Below are 18,409 nucleotides of genomic sequence, written 5' to 3'. Positions count from 1 at the left end.
TTGTTCACAAACCATATGCTCTCATTTCTTATTACTGCATGTAGTTGGGCTCCTTGTAAAGATGCCGTTTATATAGGAAATTTAAGCAAGACAACAGAATTCTGAAAAATCTGAAAACTACCATAAAACCTATGAAAAAATATAGTCACGATGCTTATTTTTCCCCCCTGTTCTTTGACCAGAAGGTTGACTTGTAATTATTTCTTCTCACCTTTGTTATGTCATCATACTCTTTATTTATGTTTTTCCCACTCCCTCTTTTATCCCTCACAAACAACCGAGGATTGAACTTATCTAACTGTATAAACATGTGCACCCGCGTCCCCGAGGCTGTGTGTAAAAAAAAAAAAAAAAACTGGAAATAGAACTGCCTTATGACCCAGCAATCCCACTGCTGGGCATACACACCGAGGAAACCAGAAGGGAAAGAGACACGTGTACCCCAATGTTCATTGCAGCACTGTTTATAATAGCCAGGACATGGAAGCAACCTAGATGCCCATCAGCAGACAAATGGATAAGAAAGCTGTGGTACATATACACAATGGAGTATTACTCAGCCATTAAAAAGAATACATTTGAATCAGTTCTAATGAGGTGGATGAAACTGGAGCCTATTATACAGAGTGAAGTAAGCCAGAAAGAAAAACACCAATACAGTATACTAACGCATATATATGGAATTTAGAAAGACGGTAACGACAACCCTGTAATGAGACAGCAAAAGAGACACAGATGTATAGAACAGTCTTTTGGACTCTGTGGGAGAGGGAGAGGGTGGGATGATCTGGGAGAATGGCATTGAAACATGTATAATATCATATATGAAACGAATCGCCAGTCCAGGTTCGATGCAGGATACAGGATCCTTGGGGCTGGTGCAGTGGGATGAACCAGAGGGATGGTATGGGGAGGGAGGAGGGAGGGGGGTTCAGGATGGGAACACGTGTATACCTGTGGCAGATTCATGTTGATGTATGGCAAAACCAATACAAAGTAAAACAAAACAAAACAAAACAAAAAAACAGTGAAGCGTGGTCCAATAATGTTAGCAGGCTTCCCAGGTGGCGCTCGTGGTGAAGAATCTGCCTGCCCATGCAGGAGATGCAGTAGACAGGGGTTTGATCCCTGGGTCGGAGAGATGCCCTGGAGCAGGCAATGGCAACCCACTCCAGTATTCTTGCCTGGAAAATTCTGTGGGCAGAGGAGCTGGATGGGCTACAGTCCATGGGGCTGCAAAGACATGACTGAGCATAAATGTTGGCAAGTCTTACATTTTTACAAGATCTCCTTAAATTTTCTATACAAAGCTTCTACCCCGAAAGTGGGGTTAGTTTGTCTCTTCATCTCTGATCATTATTCCATTCACTTCCTTTTTCTTCTCTTGTTGTGTTGCCTACTACTTTCAGTACAACGTGGAATAGTTGCTGTCCATTGTTATCTTATTCTCTGCTTTAATGGAATTATTCAAAGGTTTTACCATTGTGGCTGATTTCAATATAGAACTCTAGGTGCATGCCCCTCACGAGGTGTACAGCCTGGGATGCTTTAATCTCTGTCATTTATTTAACAGTCGGACCACTGAAAGAAGATAAGGGGAAGGTGGAAGTGGCCTCTGACATTGAAATAGATGCAGAACCACCAGATCCAAGATCTGATGACGATGATACGTAAGTAGATCATTCACAGAGGCCTACATGAAGCACAGAATATAGTAAAAATGGTAAAAAGTTAAAATGCTGCTGTCGAGGCATCAAAGACGGCCTCAAAGACCCAGCTGAGACCAGTGTGTGTGTGTGTGTGTGTGTGTGTGTGTGTGTGTGAAGCACAGAATATAGTAAAAATGGTAAAAAGTTAAAATGCTGCTGTCGAGGCATCAAAGACGGCCTCAAAGACCCAGCTGAGACCAGTGTGTGTGTGTGTGTGTGTGTGTGTGTGTGTGTGTGTGAAGCACAGAATATAGTAAAAATGGTAAAAAGTTAAAATGCTGCTGTCGAGGCATCAAAGACGGCCTCAAAGACCCAGCTGAGACCAGTGTGTGTGTGTGTGTGTGTGTGTGTGTGTGTGTGTGTGTGTGTGTGTGAAGCACAGAATATAGTAAAAATGGTAAAAAGTTAAAATGCTGCTGTCGAGGCATCAAAGACGGCCTCAAAGACCCAGCTGAGACCAGTGTGTGTGTGTGTGTGTGTGTGTGTGTGTGTGTGTGAAGCACAGAATATAGTAAAAATGGTAAAAAGTTAAAATGCTGCTGTCGAGGCATCAAAGACGGCCTCAAAGACCCAGCTGAGACCTGTGTGTGTGTGTGTGTGTGTGTGTGTGTGTGTGCGCGTGTGCGCGCGCGCGCGCACGCGCACGCATGTGAGTTGCTCAGTCGTGTCCAATTTCTACCCTTTCAGAATGGGTGGGTCTCTGGGTAGTAGCTGTGAGACCCTGGGCACCTTTTCAAAATCTCTTTGAGCCCAGCTTCTTTGTAAATTGATGATGATAATGTCTACCTCAAGTATTATTATTAGATGAAACACAGTACATGTGAAGTGCTTTAGGGCAGTGACTGGCATATAGGAAGTGCTCAATATATGGCAGACATTTCGTTATCTTTTTTCTCTTCCTGCCTCTTCTTTTAAACGTAAGAGTTTAATAGATATTAATAAATATCATAAAGGTTGTAGAACACAGTTCCAGCTTAACAAAATATTGATTCTCCCAACACTGGATGTTAATCATCCTAAGAAAAACCAAACTGATAAACAGTTTATTACCTGGGTGAAAAAGCAACTTTAATATTGCTCAGTTGGGGAGTGGGGCTTAAGAAGAGACACGTTTTAACGTCTTCATCAGTGTTTTGATACCACAAGGTATATTTTTACTGTTTATTTTTTCAGAAATTTTGAAGAATCTGAAGATGAATTGAGAAATGAAGTAGTAGAATCTCTGGAAAAACTAGCTACTTTCAATGAGGCAGAAAAAAGAGAAGAGGTTTCTAGTTCTTCTAAAGATGCTGGAAACTTAGAAGAAACAGAGGGGATAGGTATGCAGAAATATTCAGAATTAAATGAAGGTTTGGAGAGTATTTTTATTCCATCGGATGACAAAATTTGTATTGGTGATGAAGATCAAGGAATATCAACCAACAGTCAAAATATTCAACTGTGATCGTTGAACTTTTTCTTAAATGATGTTTGTATGTGTTATAGTGTCTCTTTGGGAACAAGTCATAAATATTCATTTATTGTAAGGGTTTTCAGTAATCCCAAGGCTTTATTAGTTTTTCTCTCATTTAGACAGTGGGACTAACTTTTGAATGTAGAAATTCTTATTTTTACTTTAACATTCCTATTAAGAAATCTTTCAGATTATGTATGTGGTCGGCATAGTAACGTGACTCTCCCCACCCCAAGCACACCCAAAGATGTGAATATATTTTTACCTGGCAAAGGGAAATTAACATTGCAGGTGGAATTAAGATTCCTAACCAGCTAACCTTAAATAGGGAGGTTATCTTGGATTATTCTGATGGGCTCAGTGTCAGCACAAGAGTCTCTGAAGGTGGAAGAGAAAGCGAACCAGAGGTGGCAGCTGAGAGGGTTCAGCTCTATCCTGCCAGCTTTGAAGATGGAGGAAGGGGCCTCATGCCAAGGAATGCAGGCAGCCTCTCTAGACGCTGGAAAAGCTTTCACCCCAAAAGCCTGCCAAAGGAATGCAGCCCTGCCAACACCTTGATTTTAGCCTCATTAAATTTTGAACTGTGGTGTTGGAGAAGACTCTTGAGAGTCCCTTGGACTGCAAGGAGATCCAACCAGTCCATTCTAAAGGAGATCAGCCCTGGGTGTGCTTTGGAAGGAATGATGCTAAAGCTGAAACTCCAGTACTTTGGCCACCTCATGCCAAGAGTTGACTCATTGGAAAAGACTCTGATGCTGGGAGGGATTGGGGGCAGGAAGAAAAGGGGACGACAGAGGATGAGGTGGCTGGATGGCATCACCAACTCGATGGACGTGATTTTTGAGTGAACTCTGGGAGTTGGTGATAGACAGGGAGGCCTGGCATGCTGCAGTTCATGGGGTCGCAAAGAGTCGGACACGACTGAGAGACTGAACTGAACTGAAATCCATTTTAGACTTCTGACTGATGGAACTATAATACATTTTTGTTGTTTTAACTAAGTTTGTGGTCATTTGTTGTTAGTGATAGAAAACTAATATACAGACTCATTTAAAATAAACTGTTATTTTATAAAACCATGATTTCTGACATTTCTTAGGGTATACTGAATATGCTTTTTTGAAGCTGATGTTGACACTGATGGAATTAAGTAACTGAGCAAGGAGAGGAATTGTGTACCAAATAATCATTTTAGTGTCTCATTGAATTATTTTCTAATAGTTTCAAATGTATAAACTTCTGGAAAGCAGGAACTATGTCTGGTCTTTATTTCTCATGATGGTATTTTTTATATATAGTGGTTAGCCCAGTGCCAGAAATGTTTAATTGAAAAAACTAATACAATTTCTTATTAAGACTGTAAGCTCTTTGAGACAGGAACCTAGACTTCAACTTTTTTTTTGTATTAATTATAACAATCCCAGTGTTGAACATATGTCTGGAGCTTAGTAGATAGTCTGATTTATTGTATCTGCTGTTATGAAGAACAGAGTGGTTATAGCTAAGTGGTAGACTCCTGACCGTAATATCTGGTCTTTAATGAAAGTAAAACTAAAATGGCACATCGATACCTTGCTGAACCAAGAAAACAGAGAAACTATTGATCAGACCTGCATGTCTTCAGAACTGTTAGAAAATTCATGTGTCTCAGTAACTATGTATGAATCTATCAACTTGATCATTCTTTACATGATACCAAGTATATCAACCCTTAACTTCCCTTCTAAGTGTCTTGTAATAGTCATGTGTGATCCAAGTGAGCACACAGCAGTAGACTACTGGAACTGATGCTTCTCTAAAGCCAAGGGCGGCCTTAATTAGGGTGGGTAATTAGGGTTAGAAAGAGGGTAAGAATCAGCAGATGAATGGTAAATCATAAGGGCATAATTTGACTCTAGAAATATGCACAGCTTCTTGCTGTGGTTTAATGGATGTAACTTAAAAATTTTTTTTTACTATAGTTGTTTTACAATGTTGTTTACTATACTTGTTTTACAATGTTTTCTGCTGTCCAGCAAAGTCAATCAGCTATACCTATACATAAATCCACTCTTTTTAAGATTTTTTTCCCATATAGGTCATTGTAGAGTACTGAGTAGAGTTCCCTGTGCTATACGGTAGGTTCTCATTAGTTATCTGTATTTCATATACAGTGGTGTGGAAAGTAACTTTTTCATTGTACCCATTGACAGATTTAGCAGACACACTTTCACTTATTCATATCATAGTTCTGGAGTCTAGGGTACATTGTGGAGTCTATACACATTGTGTATAATTAAATACACAAATATTCTGAAAGCACTGATCATCACACTGGCCCCTATCACGTAATTTTGTCTAGAATATGACTTTGGAAATCATCCTGGAAATTATTAAAGTGTGTGAAGCTCTGCAGTATTTTACAGGTCTGAAATATTCATTAAAAAAATCTATTAAACCTACAACCTACTTTTCTTGTGGGTACATGAGACAAGACAGTTTTTGTTTTGCCTTTAAAAACTTTTTTTCTTTAAAAAATATTCTTGGCATGGGTAGCTGGAAATAGTGGTGGTGGTTTATTCGCTAAGTTGTGTCTGACTCTTGCAACCCCATGGACTGTAGCCTGCCAGGTTCCTCTCCATCCATGGGATTCTCCAGGCAAGAATACTGGAGTGGGCTGCCATTTCAGTAGGTAATAAAGAATTCACAACTGAGAGACTATGTGAGGGGTGGGAGACTATGTGAACTGGGAGACTATAAAGGTGCCATACTGGGAAAAGAAAGTAATAAAACCACTTCTTTCAATCATATTTAGATACAGATAGATTTTGTATCTATTAAATCTATATCATATTTAAGATACAACTAGATTACTATACAAAGAATATGTTAATATGGTTTATTATGCACAACTAGAAATGTGAATCACCAGTGCTGTGGGTTCAAAACAGCATGTTTGGACCACTGAAAAGCAACATCATATAGGAATTAAAAGTCACTCCGTTTCCCCACACAGACAGTAGCTGATATACTGCTTTGTCATTCTTCATATCAGGTATTCAGAAACAAACGTTTAATACTGCGCTAGGAACACTGAGAGAGAACCTACTAACATATGCACATTATAGTTTCAGTGATATGTTTGTGATAAATGAAAATCATTTTGAAGAAATGAGTTTAAATAATATTTTGTGAAATTTCAGAATCCTTTCTTCCTTTACTATATCCTCTACTTTTGCTCTGTCCATTTTCTCTTTAGTCCCATGGTTTTCCTTGGGTAGATGGGTAGGCTGAGTGGACAATGGTCATGGATGTTATCTCAAAGAAGAGCTATAAGGGAAGAAAAAGCACTGAGCTTTTTGCATCCAAGTGATAATCCTGATTTTGTCGTTAACCAGCTCTGGGATGCGGACGGAACTGAAGTTCTTCACCTTGCTCCTGTCTGTAAATTTGAAAATAAGAGAAACGAGACTAGAGAATTTGTAGGGCTCCTTCCAGCTCCAGTTCCAGCACAAGGCCACTCTGGTACGTCACCATCCCTGGGCTCTGTTTTGGTGCTTTTTGGTCTGATGACAGAAGACGGCCAGCAGACAACACATCAACGATGTAACTGGGAGGAGATAATGAAGCTGGCTGGTTCCATGAATGGACAAGAGGCGACTGGAAACGAAAAGTTTACCTCTTTCACATGCCTCTAAGACAAAGATGTGTCAGACTGTGAAGGAGGTCAATTCACTGAACCAGAAGGAACTGACTGTGTGTGGGGCAAATGCTGAAAGTTGTAGCTCTCAATAACCATATCTGCACACACATATATTCATTTTTCCATGCTAGTTATCAGTTATTCAGGATAGAAGTCCTGTTAAATTATACTGATTCCTAGTTACTGGCTTAGTAACAAGAATTTACCTAGGGTCATAATGCACTGATAAAGATAGGAGTACAGAAGACATTTACCACATATTGTTACCTTTAATTCAAGTAACTTTGTAATTTTTAAAGTACTTTCACATACCTTCTGTGTTTTGTGTTTTCATTACAATTATGAAAGGCAGGAGGACAGCCAATACATCTCCAGGTTACAGGGAAAGAAGCTGAGACTCAGAAAAATTAGGAAGCAGCTTTTGCGGCAAAAGGTCAGATGTTTGTAGATGATGAAGCTGAGGTCAGGTCCAGCTACTCTCCCTGCTAGTCCAGTACTCTATGCAAACTGCCACCTAGTCACCTTACAATGCATGATGCTGATTACAGAGACTGTGGGGATGGCTCCCCATCTTACATCATCACCATCTGAAAAACAACTTATTGAGATGTTCTGACTCAGACCTCTTAAATGACTTTAAAAAGCTGACTTCTAGCCTCTGGGATGTGAAAATGGTAAGGGATAATGAGAGGGCTGTAAAAACACACTGACAGCACTAAAGAGAAAATTATTTTCACAAGTACCTAGTGATGGAAAGGGTTACTTACACACCCAGGCACAGCCACAGAGCAACCACAGTCAGCCTGTCTTTTGACTATCTGCTTTTAGAACATGATTAAGCCTGCTGAAAATTTTTGTTCTTTTAAGAGGATCATTAGAGGTATTCAAAAGTTTATCCACAATATTGTTTGAATTTAAATGTACCAGAACTTTTTTATGTTCCCAACATATCAGAACAATTCTAAAGTACTAATCAATTATTAGTCATCCATTGTTTTTTTCAACATTTCTGTTTTTTCTAAAGGGAAATCTTCTTTCCCGGTTTCTAAAGTAACCTGACAAATAGAATTTTTAAAATAATGGATTATACCAAAATTAAAACTGTTTATTTTCTTTCAGAATTTGAGCCCAAACCCTAATCTAAAATTTTTACATTTAAACTATATAAGGTTACCTTTCCCATTTAGGTAACTTTGCCTTTTTCCATTGAAATAAATACCTTGGCTATATGTACATACTGCTGAGGGCCTTGCTTATGGATAAGCAAGGGCCTTGCATAAGGATCAATTCAGTTCAGTTGCTCAGTTGTGTCCGACTCTTTGCGACCCCATGGACTGCAGCACGCCAGGCCTCCCTGTCCATCACCAGCTCCCAGAGTTTACTCAAACTCATGTTCATTGAGTCGGTGATGCCATCCAACCATCTCATCCTCTGTCGTCCCCTTCTCCTCCTGCCCTCAATCTTTCCCAGCATCAGGGTCTTTTCAAAAGAGTCAGGATAAGACTAACCTTATCACAACAAGGAATGAGTTTAGAAAAGTATTAACATATGAAAGTATCTAACCATTTTATACAAAACATCTTTAATTTGTACAGGTGTGGCATTTTTGGAATAATCGTTCCACAGACGATAGGAATGCCACTTCAAACTCCTGATCGGAGAATCTGCTTACGGATGCACGGGCACTGTTTCTGATTTGGAGCCTCTGTTCTGCAGACATGGAAAGAATATGGGCCATAGTCTCAGCATAGCCCTCTTCACTTTCAGCCAGGAACCCTGTCCTCTCGCCGTGGTGAGGAACAACGATGTCAAGCTTCGGGCCCCCCGAATTGTGTGCGAGGACAATCATGCCAGCTGCCATACACTCAACAATTCCTGAGGAACAGAAATCAAGTCTTTTAAGTCTCTGAATGTGCTCATAATAACAAGGACGAGCAGAATCCTTTACAATTTCAAGACTCGAGCAATTTAATTAAATGTCTGTGTCTTTCCAAATTTACTCATTTAACTTCTCTGGTGCAAAATAAAATCTAAGTTTTTCAGTTTTCAAGGCTTCACAATAATGCTGCTTTGTTCTTTATTAAAACCGACAAGTAGACACAGGAATTGTCTAAAAAAAAAAACTACTGCAGATAATAAAACAAAGAAGACTGGAGAACGTTATTAGCAAGATGGTAGATAATAGATATTAAAAGATAAAAGGGGTTAAAAAAAGATTAAAAAAAACCCCCAGTATGTTAAGAGTTCAAATTACAGCACTAGGAGAAAAAAAGGAAAAAAGTAAGCCATCTTAGTGACACATTCTAAGTAAGGCTGGGGTTTATGTTACTGCTTGGATTTCTGGCAAATCTGAGAGAACTGTGCGCCCAAAAGCAGCACTGAACTACATCAAAGTTTTGGTTAGTCTCTGCCAATGACATAGCTGAGGACATAAACCTGGCCTGCCTTTCTTACCCGTTTCTAGAGAGAACTAAGCCCTTCAGCAAATGATTGAGGTGATTGCTTTCTTACTTCAAAGGAGGGTACAGAGCTGCTATCATCCCAGCCACATGGGAGAGAAATGGAACCACCATAACTCTCTTCAACACTGGTGAATCTCTACAGAACAGAATCTTCTGCTAATGATTTGATCTGAACTCTCATTTGAAAAATATGAATTACACCATTCTCTGTTCAAAGCTGGGTACCATTCCTCTGTACTTAGACAAAGTCTTAGAGACTTTGACCTAATCAGTTTTACTCTCTCCAGAAACTTCCACTGCTCCCTCTCTACTGGCCCTCCCTATCAGCACTTAAGCTAGTTCAAACTCGTAAAAGCACAGTCCCCTGTGAGCAAGTGCACACACACCCACCCCTCTCTCCAGGTCACACGTCCTCCCCTGGCACTCTCTCTCCTTCCATCTCTGTTTTGCAGACAGCTTGGGGCCAGCGTGGTCTGAGCTCACCAGCTCTGCCGGCTTGCCAGCACTCAGGGCTCCCTCACCGCCCCCTGGCCTCTGCCCACTGCTGCACTGACACCGCTCTCACCCATGGTGAAGCCCACCATGTCTTCATCTCGCCCAGCATCTCAGCAGCACTGAACCCTTCGCTGTTCTCCTTCTCCCCTCAACCCTCTCCTCCTGTGGTTTCTGCCTGGCTTTCCCCTCCTTGTCCTTCGCTGGCCGCTCTTCTGCCAACTTGTGACCTGTCGCTGTAACACTACGGGCAGCCTCTCACTCTCCAGACTCTCCTATGCCATCCCGGCCACAGCCACAGGGCTGCGGTCACTCACTGGACAGCTCCTCACTCTGCGTTCCCAGGTCAGGCCCCTGTCCTTCCCTCAGACTCACACAGGCTACAGCTGCCGGACACACACTCACACGCCCCACAGCCAACTCCCACTCCACGCGCTGGAGACTCAGCGCCTCACGGGCCTCTGCTCTCAGCTGCCTCTCTGGGTGAAAGTCTCCACCCATCACACGGCTGTCCAAACCCAACACCTGAGGCCGTTCCAATGATAGCATCAAAGAATAAAAGAACCAAAAGAATAAAAGAACCACCAGAATCAACAAAAGAATCCAAAGTGACTGGGAGAGCCCACCTGGGGACAGGGGTTCTCGGCTCCTGGAGCACAACAGGATCACCTGAGGGGCTTTACCAAATCTCCACCTGCGCCCACCCAGGGATCCTGATGTGGGCCCTGGGTGGGGGGCTAGGATGAGGTCCAGGGATCTGAACCAGCACACAGATGGGGTGAAGTGTGGAGAGAAATGCGGGAGTTAAGAGCAGGCGCTGTCTGGATTAGAATCTGCCCTCTTCTTTTACTGTGGGACTGGGCAAGTTCTAAACCCTCTCTGTGCCATTGATAAGATGGAAATAACCATAATACCTATCCAGTAAAGTTCTAGAGAGGATTAAATCTGATAATACTTTTAAGACCTTGAAAGTAACCACCATAGAGTGAGTGGTCAAAAAATATTATCATTGGTTAAATGTTTTGTGTTAGTCGCTCAGTCACGTGACTCTTTGTGACCCCATGGACTGTAGCCCACAAGGCTCCTCGGTCCAAGGAATTCTCCAGGCAAGAATACTGGAGTGGGTTGCCATGCCCTTCTCCAGGAGATCTTTCTGACCCAGGGATCAAACCCAGGTCTCCCGCACTGTGGGCAGATTCTTTAACGTCTGAGCCACCAGGGAATATGTTTTACAGGGTCTCAAATGAGGAAAACAAACTTGGTGGACTCCGGGAAGAGACTGAGGACTGGATGAAATCAGAGTACTATTATTTTTTCAAAACCACCGAAAATGTGTTATCTCATCACACCATCACAAATTGTTTAGAGCACAAACTCACCAATCCCAAAATGCTCGTTCCACATAGTATGCAGACCAACTGTTGCTTCAGACAAGTAATTCTTTAACTCATCAAACGGAATGTTTATTTTAAATTCCACATCTTCTTGAACTCCAAGGTCCTCAGCAAGCCTTCTCAGTTGGTTTACCCTGAGTTCATCATCTTGGTTACGACAACCTCCAATGAGCACAAGTTTAAGTGGAGGAAGAGATTCACTCTCCTTCTTATTCAACAACTTAGCAAAGGCTCTGATCTGCAAAGGATGGTTCTTTTCAGGCCTGAACTGGCCAATCGAAACCAGTAAGTGTTCTGAGGTTGCCTTCTCTTCATGTAAGGGAAGATCCAAGAATGTCTGCACATCACAAGGTGGATAAACAATATTAGTGCAGTTCCCAACCTTCCACAGTGACAGAATATGGTTCAGTGTCCAAGAAGAATTGACCATGACGATGTCACTGCAAGAACCAACAAGCCCATACATAAAAGCAAATAAATAGTAGTAGATGAGCTTTACTTTGCTGAGAAAAGGATTCCTGGTAATGAAGGCTGCGTTGTTAAATCCCACATTCTGATTCTTCACGACGGAGAGCATGTCAGTGCTGATGGTGGGGTAATGAACATAGCTTCCAACTCGGCAACCACCTAGATACTTAAACAGAGGAAGTGTGAAAGCGTAGCCCATTGAATCAATGTAAACATCGGGAACACACTGCATCAGAGCTTCCCAGCCCAGGAAAATGGATCCCAGACTTTGGCCCAGCAGTGTGAAATGAGGATAGAGTGAATCTTCCACAAGGTAGCGCTTCCTTAAGAAAACAAACTTCACTGGGCGAGTTAACCTGATGTTAAATCTTCTGAACGCGCCTTCCAGTATCTGTTGGCCACTGACGTCGGCATCGCCAGTGTAAACAACATAAAGTGCTTCTGGATACCTAAAATAAGGTAAGAATTTCAGTCGTTTAGGTGCAAACAAGCAAAGCACTGTAGATCATCATTTTTCTCATGATTGTAAAGACTCTTATTTTCAGACTAAAAAAAATGTTTTCCACTGATTTTATGACTCCACTCTACCTGGGTCTTTCACTGCCCTATAATTAAAACATTAGTCTTCCAAAGGAAACTTCTAGTTCTTTGCTATTCCCTCTACTAAGAGTTTTGCATATAGCAGACATCAACAAAATAGCTGATTTATGAATGAGGCATTTTCATTCTTAAGAAATGTTCAAAAATGTTATTTTGACAACTTTCTCAGTATTAAAATGGTGATTTAGCCTGTGCTCAGTCACGTTCAACTCTTTGCGACCTCAAGGACTATAGCCTGCCAGGCTCCCCTGTCCATGAAATTTTCCAAGCAAGAATACTGGAGTAGGTTGCCATTTCCTTCTCCAGGGGATCTTCCTGAACCAGGAATAGAACCCACATCTCCTGCATTGTCAAGAGGATTCTTTACCACTGAGCCGGTAATGAAATATTAATAAAATATTCATAAACAAGAGTTAACATTCACGAAAGGTAGTTAACATTCACTAAAAGCATCTTTGAGGAGGGCATGGCAACCCACTGCAGTATTCTTGCCTAGAGAATCCCCACTGATAGAAGAGCCTACAGTCCATGAGGCTGCAAAGTCAGACAGGACTGAGCAACTGGGCACTGCACAGCACAAAGGTATCTTTAGATAGGATCATAAACGCTAAAGCATTACTCAGGGATTTTTTTTTTTTTTTGGTCTCATCATTTCTTTATTTTTAACTTTTTATTTTGTACTTGGGTACAGCTAATTAACAATGCTGTGACAGTTCCAAATGAACAGTGAAGGGACTCAGCCATACAAACACATATATCCATTCTCCCCCAAACTCTGCTCCCATCCAGGCCGCCATGTAACATTTACTCAGGGTTTTAATCTGAGAAATGCACAAAGGTTTTAAAAGCTGGGCCTTGAGCCTGCATCACAATTATATATAATGAAAATATAGAAAAATACCTTCTTGTGATTTTAACACTTTGGCCACACTCTGGTTGTGTTTACAATTATTCTGAGTCATACAGAGAATGGGGAGACTGAATGAAAATCCAGTGTCCTGGATCTCGTGTCAAGTCAGGAAAGATTTGTAGGAATTAACCAAGGAGAAACAGGTTGTTTCGGGAAAAAAAGGAACACTAGATGAAAAGGCAAGGAATCTTATAAAGGTATGTGCCCCGAGTTCAGTAGGCTGGAGCAAAGTATATGTGAGGGGGCTGGGGAGGGATGAGAGACAAAAAGTGGCAAGAGAAAGATGAAAAAGCATCTTCCATGTCGTACTCATTATTTGGACTTGTTTGTGTGTTAGTGAGTTGGAGGAGTAATAGGGGTCCTGGGGAGTACGCATACAAATCTCATGACACTGGACCACTGCTCTCATGAGTTCAGCAATCCAGAGACAAGGCTAATGCACACTGTCCTGAGAGGAAAGAAGAGCATGGGCCAGAGCAGGGAAGGCTTCAAGGAGGTGGGAATTAATACAGGATTTAAGAAAATTATCTGCATTTAGGGAGTTATGGGAGATGGCAGAGGACACACAGAAATGGTGGCAAGAAGCCAAGATGGGGCTTAGCATTTGAGAAACAGAGAGCTGAGGGCATTACTCATGAGGACTTTGAAACTGAATGAAGGGCGTGTGCCAGGAAGTAGGGTCACCATGGAGAGATAACAGTCTTCCTTGTACGATGAAACAATAATGGAACCTGTGTTTTGCTATGTTTTTTCTTGTGGGACTGGAGTGGGGACAAGGAAGCCTAAAAAATTAAAAGATGTGTAAAACCAAATTCTTTCTATTAAATAACATGGTACCTTACTTAAGACTATCCAACTGGTAATGATATGAAAATCAGAATAGATGCTTTCATAGAGAATATTTGCTGTGTATCACAATTGACTAAAAGTATTCAGATTTAAAGTATTAAACACTTCATAGTATTTGGTCAATTTCTCTTTATTATTCAATCTCCTCCACATACTCTCCCAAGGTGACCAGTTATCCCCACTAAATTACGCCATAAAAGTGCAGATACTTTGTTTCTTTATCGTATCAATGGTAAAGATAAAATTCAATGGGATATTAAAAAAAGATTTATTTATTCATTTATTTTTGGTTCCACTGGGTCTTAGTTGCTGCACACGGGCTTCCTCTAGTTGTGGCTAGTTGGGGGGGGCTATTCTTCCTTGTGGTGAGTGGGCTTCTTATAGCAGCGGCTTCTCTTGTTGGAGAACACAGGCTGTAGGCACGTGGGCTTCAGTAATTGCGGTGTGGGGGCTCTACAGCACTGGCTCAGTAAGTTGTGGCACACAGGGCTTAGTTGCTCCACAGCATGTGAGAACTTCCCAGACCATGGGTTGAACCTGTGACCCCTGCACTGGCAGGCAGATTCTCAACCTCTAGACCACCTTCAATAGGATCTTTAAGATAGGTCGGCATATGAAAGAAGTGTTTCCTTGCTAAAGAACAATTTAAAAAAGGAATCCCTGGCTAGGAATGAGGTACTAGAAAAGAACACATTCTGGGTAATGATTTTTTAAAAATAATAATTTTTTAAAAGCCAGTAATAATATACCAAATTAGCTAAGGAAGATGCATACCTACTTTTTCTGTAGAGCCCTTAAGGCACACCATAACACTCTTTCTCCTCCTCCGCCAGCATTGCAGTATGGATGGAAAAATGCAATCACCGTTTGATTTTTCCCAGTTTTGCTAGATGACACTGACTTTTTCTTTCTCTGTAGCAGCAGTCGGATTCCCCAAAGGATAATAAGTAAACACACACACAAAGTTCCACATACAAATAGCCCGGGGAAGAGTAATGAATAAAAAAACCTGAAACGAGAGGGGAATGGTGAAAATGGATATCATGTCATTAAAAAATGGTCCTGATGAACCTATTTGCAGGGCAGCAATAGAGACAAAGACATACAGAACAGACTTGTGGACATAGCACAGGAAGGAGAGGGTGGGACAAATTGAGACAACAGTGAAACATATACTGGAGACGGAAATGGCAACCCACTCCAGTGTTCTTGCCTGGAGAATCCCAGGGATGGGGGAGCCTGGTGGGCTGCCGTCTATGGGGTTGCACAGAGTTGGACACGACTGATGCGACTTAGTGGCAGCAGCAGCAGTGAAACATATATGTTACCTATGTAAAACCGACAGCCAGTGGGAATTTGCTGTATGATCCAGGGAGCTCAACCTGGTGCTCTGTGACAACCTAGGAGGTGCGATGGGGTGGGAAGTAGAAGGGAGGTTCAAGCGGGAGAGGACATATGTATATGGATGGCTGATTCATGTATGGCAGAAACCAATACAACATTGTAAAGCAACTATCCTTCAATTAAAAATAAATAAATCAAGAAATAATAGGAAAAAATGAGAGGCTACAAATTGAAGTCTAGTTTCACATAACTGTTTTATATATTAATAGCAAAGTTTTATAGCTTGTGAGTCTAACAAAATACTCAGCTATTAAAATTCTAATGCTACAGAATATCTAATGTCAAAGGTGCAAGTCCCCTTTAATTCCACAGAGTGCTGGCAAGTCAATGCACTTTTTTTTTTAATTAGCAGTAAAAATCAATGTTGATCCACCTTTCTCCTAATTATTAAAGGATTAAAATAAATTTAATTATTAACCTAAACAAGATATGACTGGGAATGGCATCTGACTCCAAGATGACAACATGTAATCCAAAGAAATATGTCTTCCAAATGGTGAATATTCCACAGTTCAAAGTTTGGTGAGATACTAAATCATTTTTCTTCTCTCACTTCACCTCAAGTAGAACAATTTTTGAGGGAAGAGGAAATTTAGATGTCTCCAATTCTATTCTTTGGAAGGAATGATGTTAAAGCTGAAACTCCAGTACTTTGGCCACCTCATGCAAAGAGTTGCCTCATTGGAAAAGACTCTGATGCTGGGAGGGATTGGGGGCAGAAGGAGAAGGGGACGACAGAGGATGAGATGGCTGGATGGCATCACTGACTCGATGGACGTTGAGTCTGAGTGAACTCCGGGAGTTGGTGAAGGACAGGGAGGCCTGGCATGCTGCGATTCATGGGGTCGCAAAGAGTTGGACACGACTGAGCAACTGAACTGAACTGAACTGAATTCTATTCTCAGTGATATGTCTGATCTGTTTACACGACCCTGAAACCACTGCTTCCCTACATGTTTCTGAACCTGTTACTTTTTTTTTTTTCTTAGCTGCCATGCAGCTTGGGGGATCCCTGAACACTTCCACAAAGTGGAAGTGCGGAGTCCTAACCACTGGACTGCCATGAAGTCCCAGTCACTTGTTTTCTTTGAAGCAAGAGTCAATTCCTTCATTTTCCAGAAAATACCTACTAAATACTGAGTCAAAGGAATCATGGTTTGTCTGTCAGTTGTTCTTCCAAATAAAAACTGTGTCCTCTAAAAAGAATGTCTACATCTAAAAAGAATGTCAACGTAGACAGTCATACAGGAGGTTATCCTTAAGACAACTATTTTACTCTGGTATGGAGAAGTGCTTTATGTGTTCAATCCATTTTGTCATATAGAATATTAGAAAGATATGTACTCAAGGGTTTAGATTTAACAAAATTAATAATTTTTACTGCTTCATCAAGGACATTTTAAAGAAAAACTGGCTTTATCAAGTGCATGGAGATGAAAAACACAATGACTAGTAGTACAGTTTGAGAACACTGCCTTGATTTGTGCTAAGTAGTGGTTTTATCCACCAAGACTTGTGCACTATCAGTGCAAATGTCAACAAAACAAAAACTGTGTCCTCTAAACATTATATCTTAACATTATATGAAAATAATTTTTACCTAGAGGAGTCGCTCAAAGGGTCTTAGGAACTCTCAGGTGCCTACAAACCACAATGAACCACAATTTAAGAATCACTGCTGGGAAGAATGGACAAAAGTTTGACAAAAGTGGTAAGACTGGCCACTTAACGTTTGGAATATCAGTTCATGAAAGCAATGTTATCTTAAATAGTTAGCTTTCCTTTCCCAGGACAAGACAAGAAGCTGTTTAATTTAAAATGTTGCTGACTCACAGAATCCAAAGATTTCCATGACATTTTCTTCAAATGATTTAAGTGGGAAAATAAATGTGATAGGATTTTCAAACCGAACTATTCAACTTACAATCAGAAAAAAATCATATTAATCACTAAAGTTAATCCAGTTCTTATGTTTTCAATCTGTTAGTTTCAAAGATACACATACAGGTTCTATTAAGAAATTTATCAAACATCCTACCGTATTTGTACATCAAAACTACCCACTTAGAATTTGCTTAAATATAACTAAAATGTGTCATTAAATATTTATTCATATTTAAGCACAAGACTTTAAAAAGGTAAGTGTAAAGGGCAAACTAAGACAACAGAAGATCCGGTTTCTTCACCAAAAAGAGCATGATAGAATGGAGAATGAATTCGTGGCTCAATCATAAAGGAAAATGAGGAACGAATATGAATAATTTATGACGGACTAATTGGAGCGAACACAAAAGAAAGGAAAAGCTAAAGCAAAGAGGGAAAGGGAGCTCTCAGAGAGCAGTGAGGCAGTGAAAGTAAACGCGGTAAACTGGGTCTTCAACTCAACCTCGTGTATCCACCAAGACCCCAAAGGGAATGCACACTGGCCTTGAGACAATAGCTTAAATTCATGACAAGGAAAGCCCCTGCCCGCACACATGAGTCGCACTGGGCAGACACGTAGCACTTCGGTACCGAAAACGCCTGCGAGCCTACACCACCCGCTCCTCACCTCAATAACTCACACAAGCACCAACCCCTTTCAGCAGTCGCCATCTTCCGCCGACCCTCGAACTCAGGAAGCGTTTCGTCGTTCCTCTTCTCTATTGGCTCCTGAGGAACCTTGCGGCATTCCCCCCGCCCACACGGGGCCGACTGTGCACCTCAATTGGTTGCCGGTAGGAGCTTCCCACGACCCTCCAGCCAACAGAATCTCCAGGGGAGTGGACAAGTTTTCCGCGTGGCGTCCTGGGTCCCGGCCCCCTCGTGGGTGGAGCCGTAGGGGGAATTGGGCATGGGGAGGGCGTGGCCTGTGATGGACAGTCGGTGCACCCGCCCTCGGCCCCCTCCCCCACCGAAGCCCCCGCTCAGGCGCCTCTGCCCCTATTCTAGAGCCCCGCCGCCGGTCGGAAACCAATGGGAGGCTCTTGCGCGTCTGGGATCGATT

General features: G+C 41.5%; 2 protein-coding genes across 5 annotated transcripts in view; one reads left to right on the top strand and one right to left on the bottom strand.

Annotated features, from left to right (window-relative positions):
• LOC113902270 (serine/threonine-protein kinase Nek5-like) overlaps nt 1-3,501 on the top strand; it is a 63,501-nt gene extending 60,000 nt beyond the window's left edge. For all 4 annotated transcript variants that reach the window (XM_027557326.1, XM_027557324.1, XM_027557325.1 and 1 more), the window contains 2 exons: nt 1,574-1,670; nt 2,883-3,501. In XM_027557326.1, the coding sequence (XP_027413127.1) occupies nt 1,574-1,670; nt 2,883-3,153 (368 nt within the window). In that variant the 3' untranslated portion in view covers nt 3,154-3,501. The remainder of the gene's footprint in view (nt 1-1,573; nt 1,671-2,882) is intronic.
• A 2,525-nt stretch (nt 3,502-6,026) lies between these two features.
• ALG11 (ALG11, alpha-1,2-mannosyltransferase) lies at nt 6,027-18,076 on the bottom strand. Its single transcript, XM_027557322.1, has 4 exons — nt 17,975-18,076; nt 14,798-15,028; nt 11,178-12,109; nt 6,027-8,719 (listed from the first exon to the last, which is right to left on the bottom strand). The coding sequence occupies exons 1-4, from the start codon at nt 18,016-18,018 to the stop codon at nt 8,427-8,429; spliced, it is 1,500 nt and encodes a 499-aa protein (XP_027413123.1). The 5' UTR covers nt 18,019-18,076; the 3' UTR covers nt 6,027-8,426.
• Between the last annotated feature and the right edge of the window lie 333 nt (nt 18,077-18,409).

Source organism: Bos indicus x Bos taurus, chromosome 12 (assembly GCF_003369695.1).
Source record: "Bos indicus x Bos taurus breed Angus x Brahman F1 hybrid chromosome 12, Bos_hybrid_MaternalHap_v2.0, whole genome shotgun sequence".
In the NCBI taxonomy this organism is placed as follows: domain Eukaryota; kingdom Metazoa; phylum Chordata; class Mammalia; order Artiodactyla; family Bovidae; genus Bos; species Bos indicus x Bos taurus.
The sequence above is the reverse complement of the archived record's forward strand: the minus strand, read 5'-3'. Positions and strand labels throughout refer to the sequence as shown.

Coding starts and splice junctions, on each gene's coding strand:
- ALG11 (XM_027557322.1), bottom strand. CDS start 18,018: ATGGCGACTGCTGAAAGGGGTTGGTGCTTGTGTGAGTTATTGAG. Junction 15,029..17,974: donor TGCTTGTGTGAGTTATTGAG/GTGAGGAGCGGG, acceptor CTCTCGTTTCAG/GTTTTTTTATTCATTACTCT. Junction 12,110..14,797: donor TTAAGGGCTCTACAGAAAAA/GTAGGTATGCAT, acceptor ACCTTATTTTAG/GTATCCAGAAGCACTTTATG.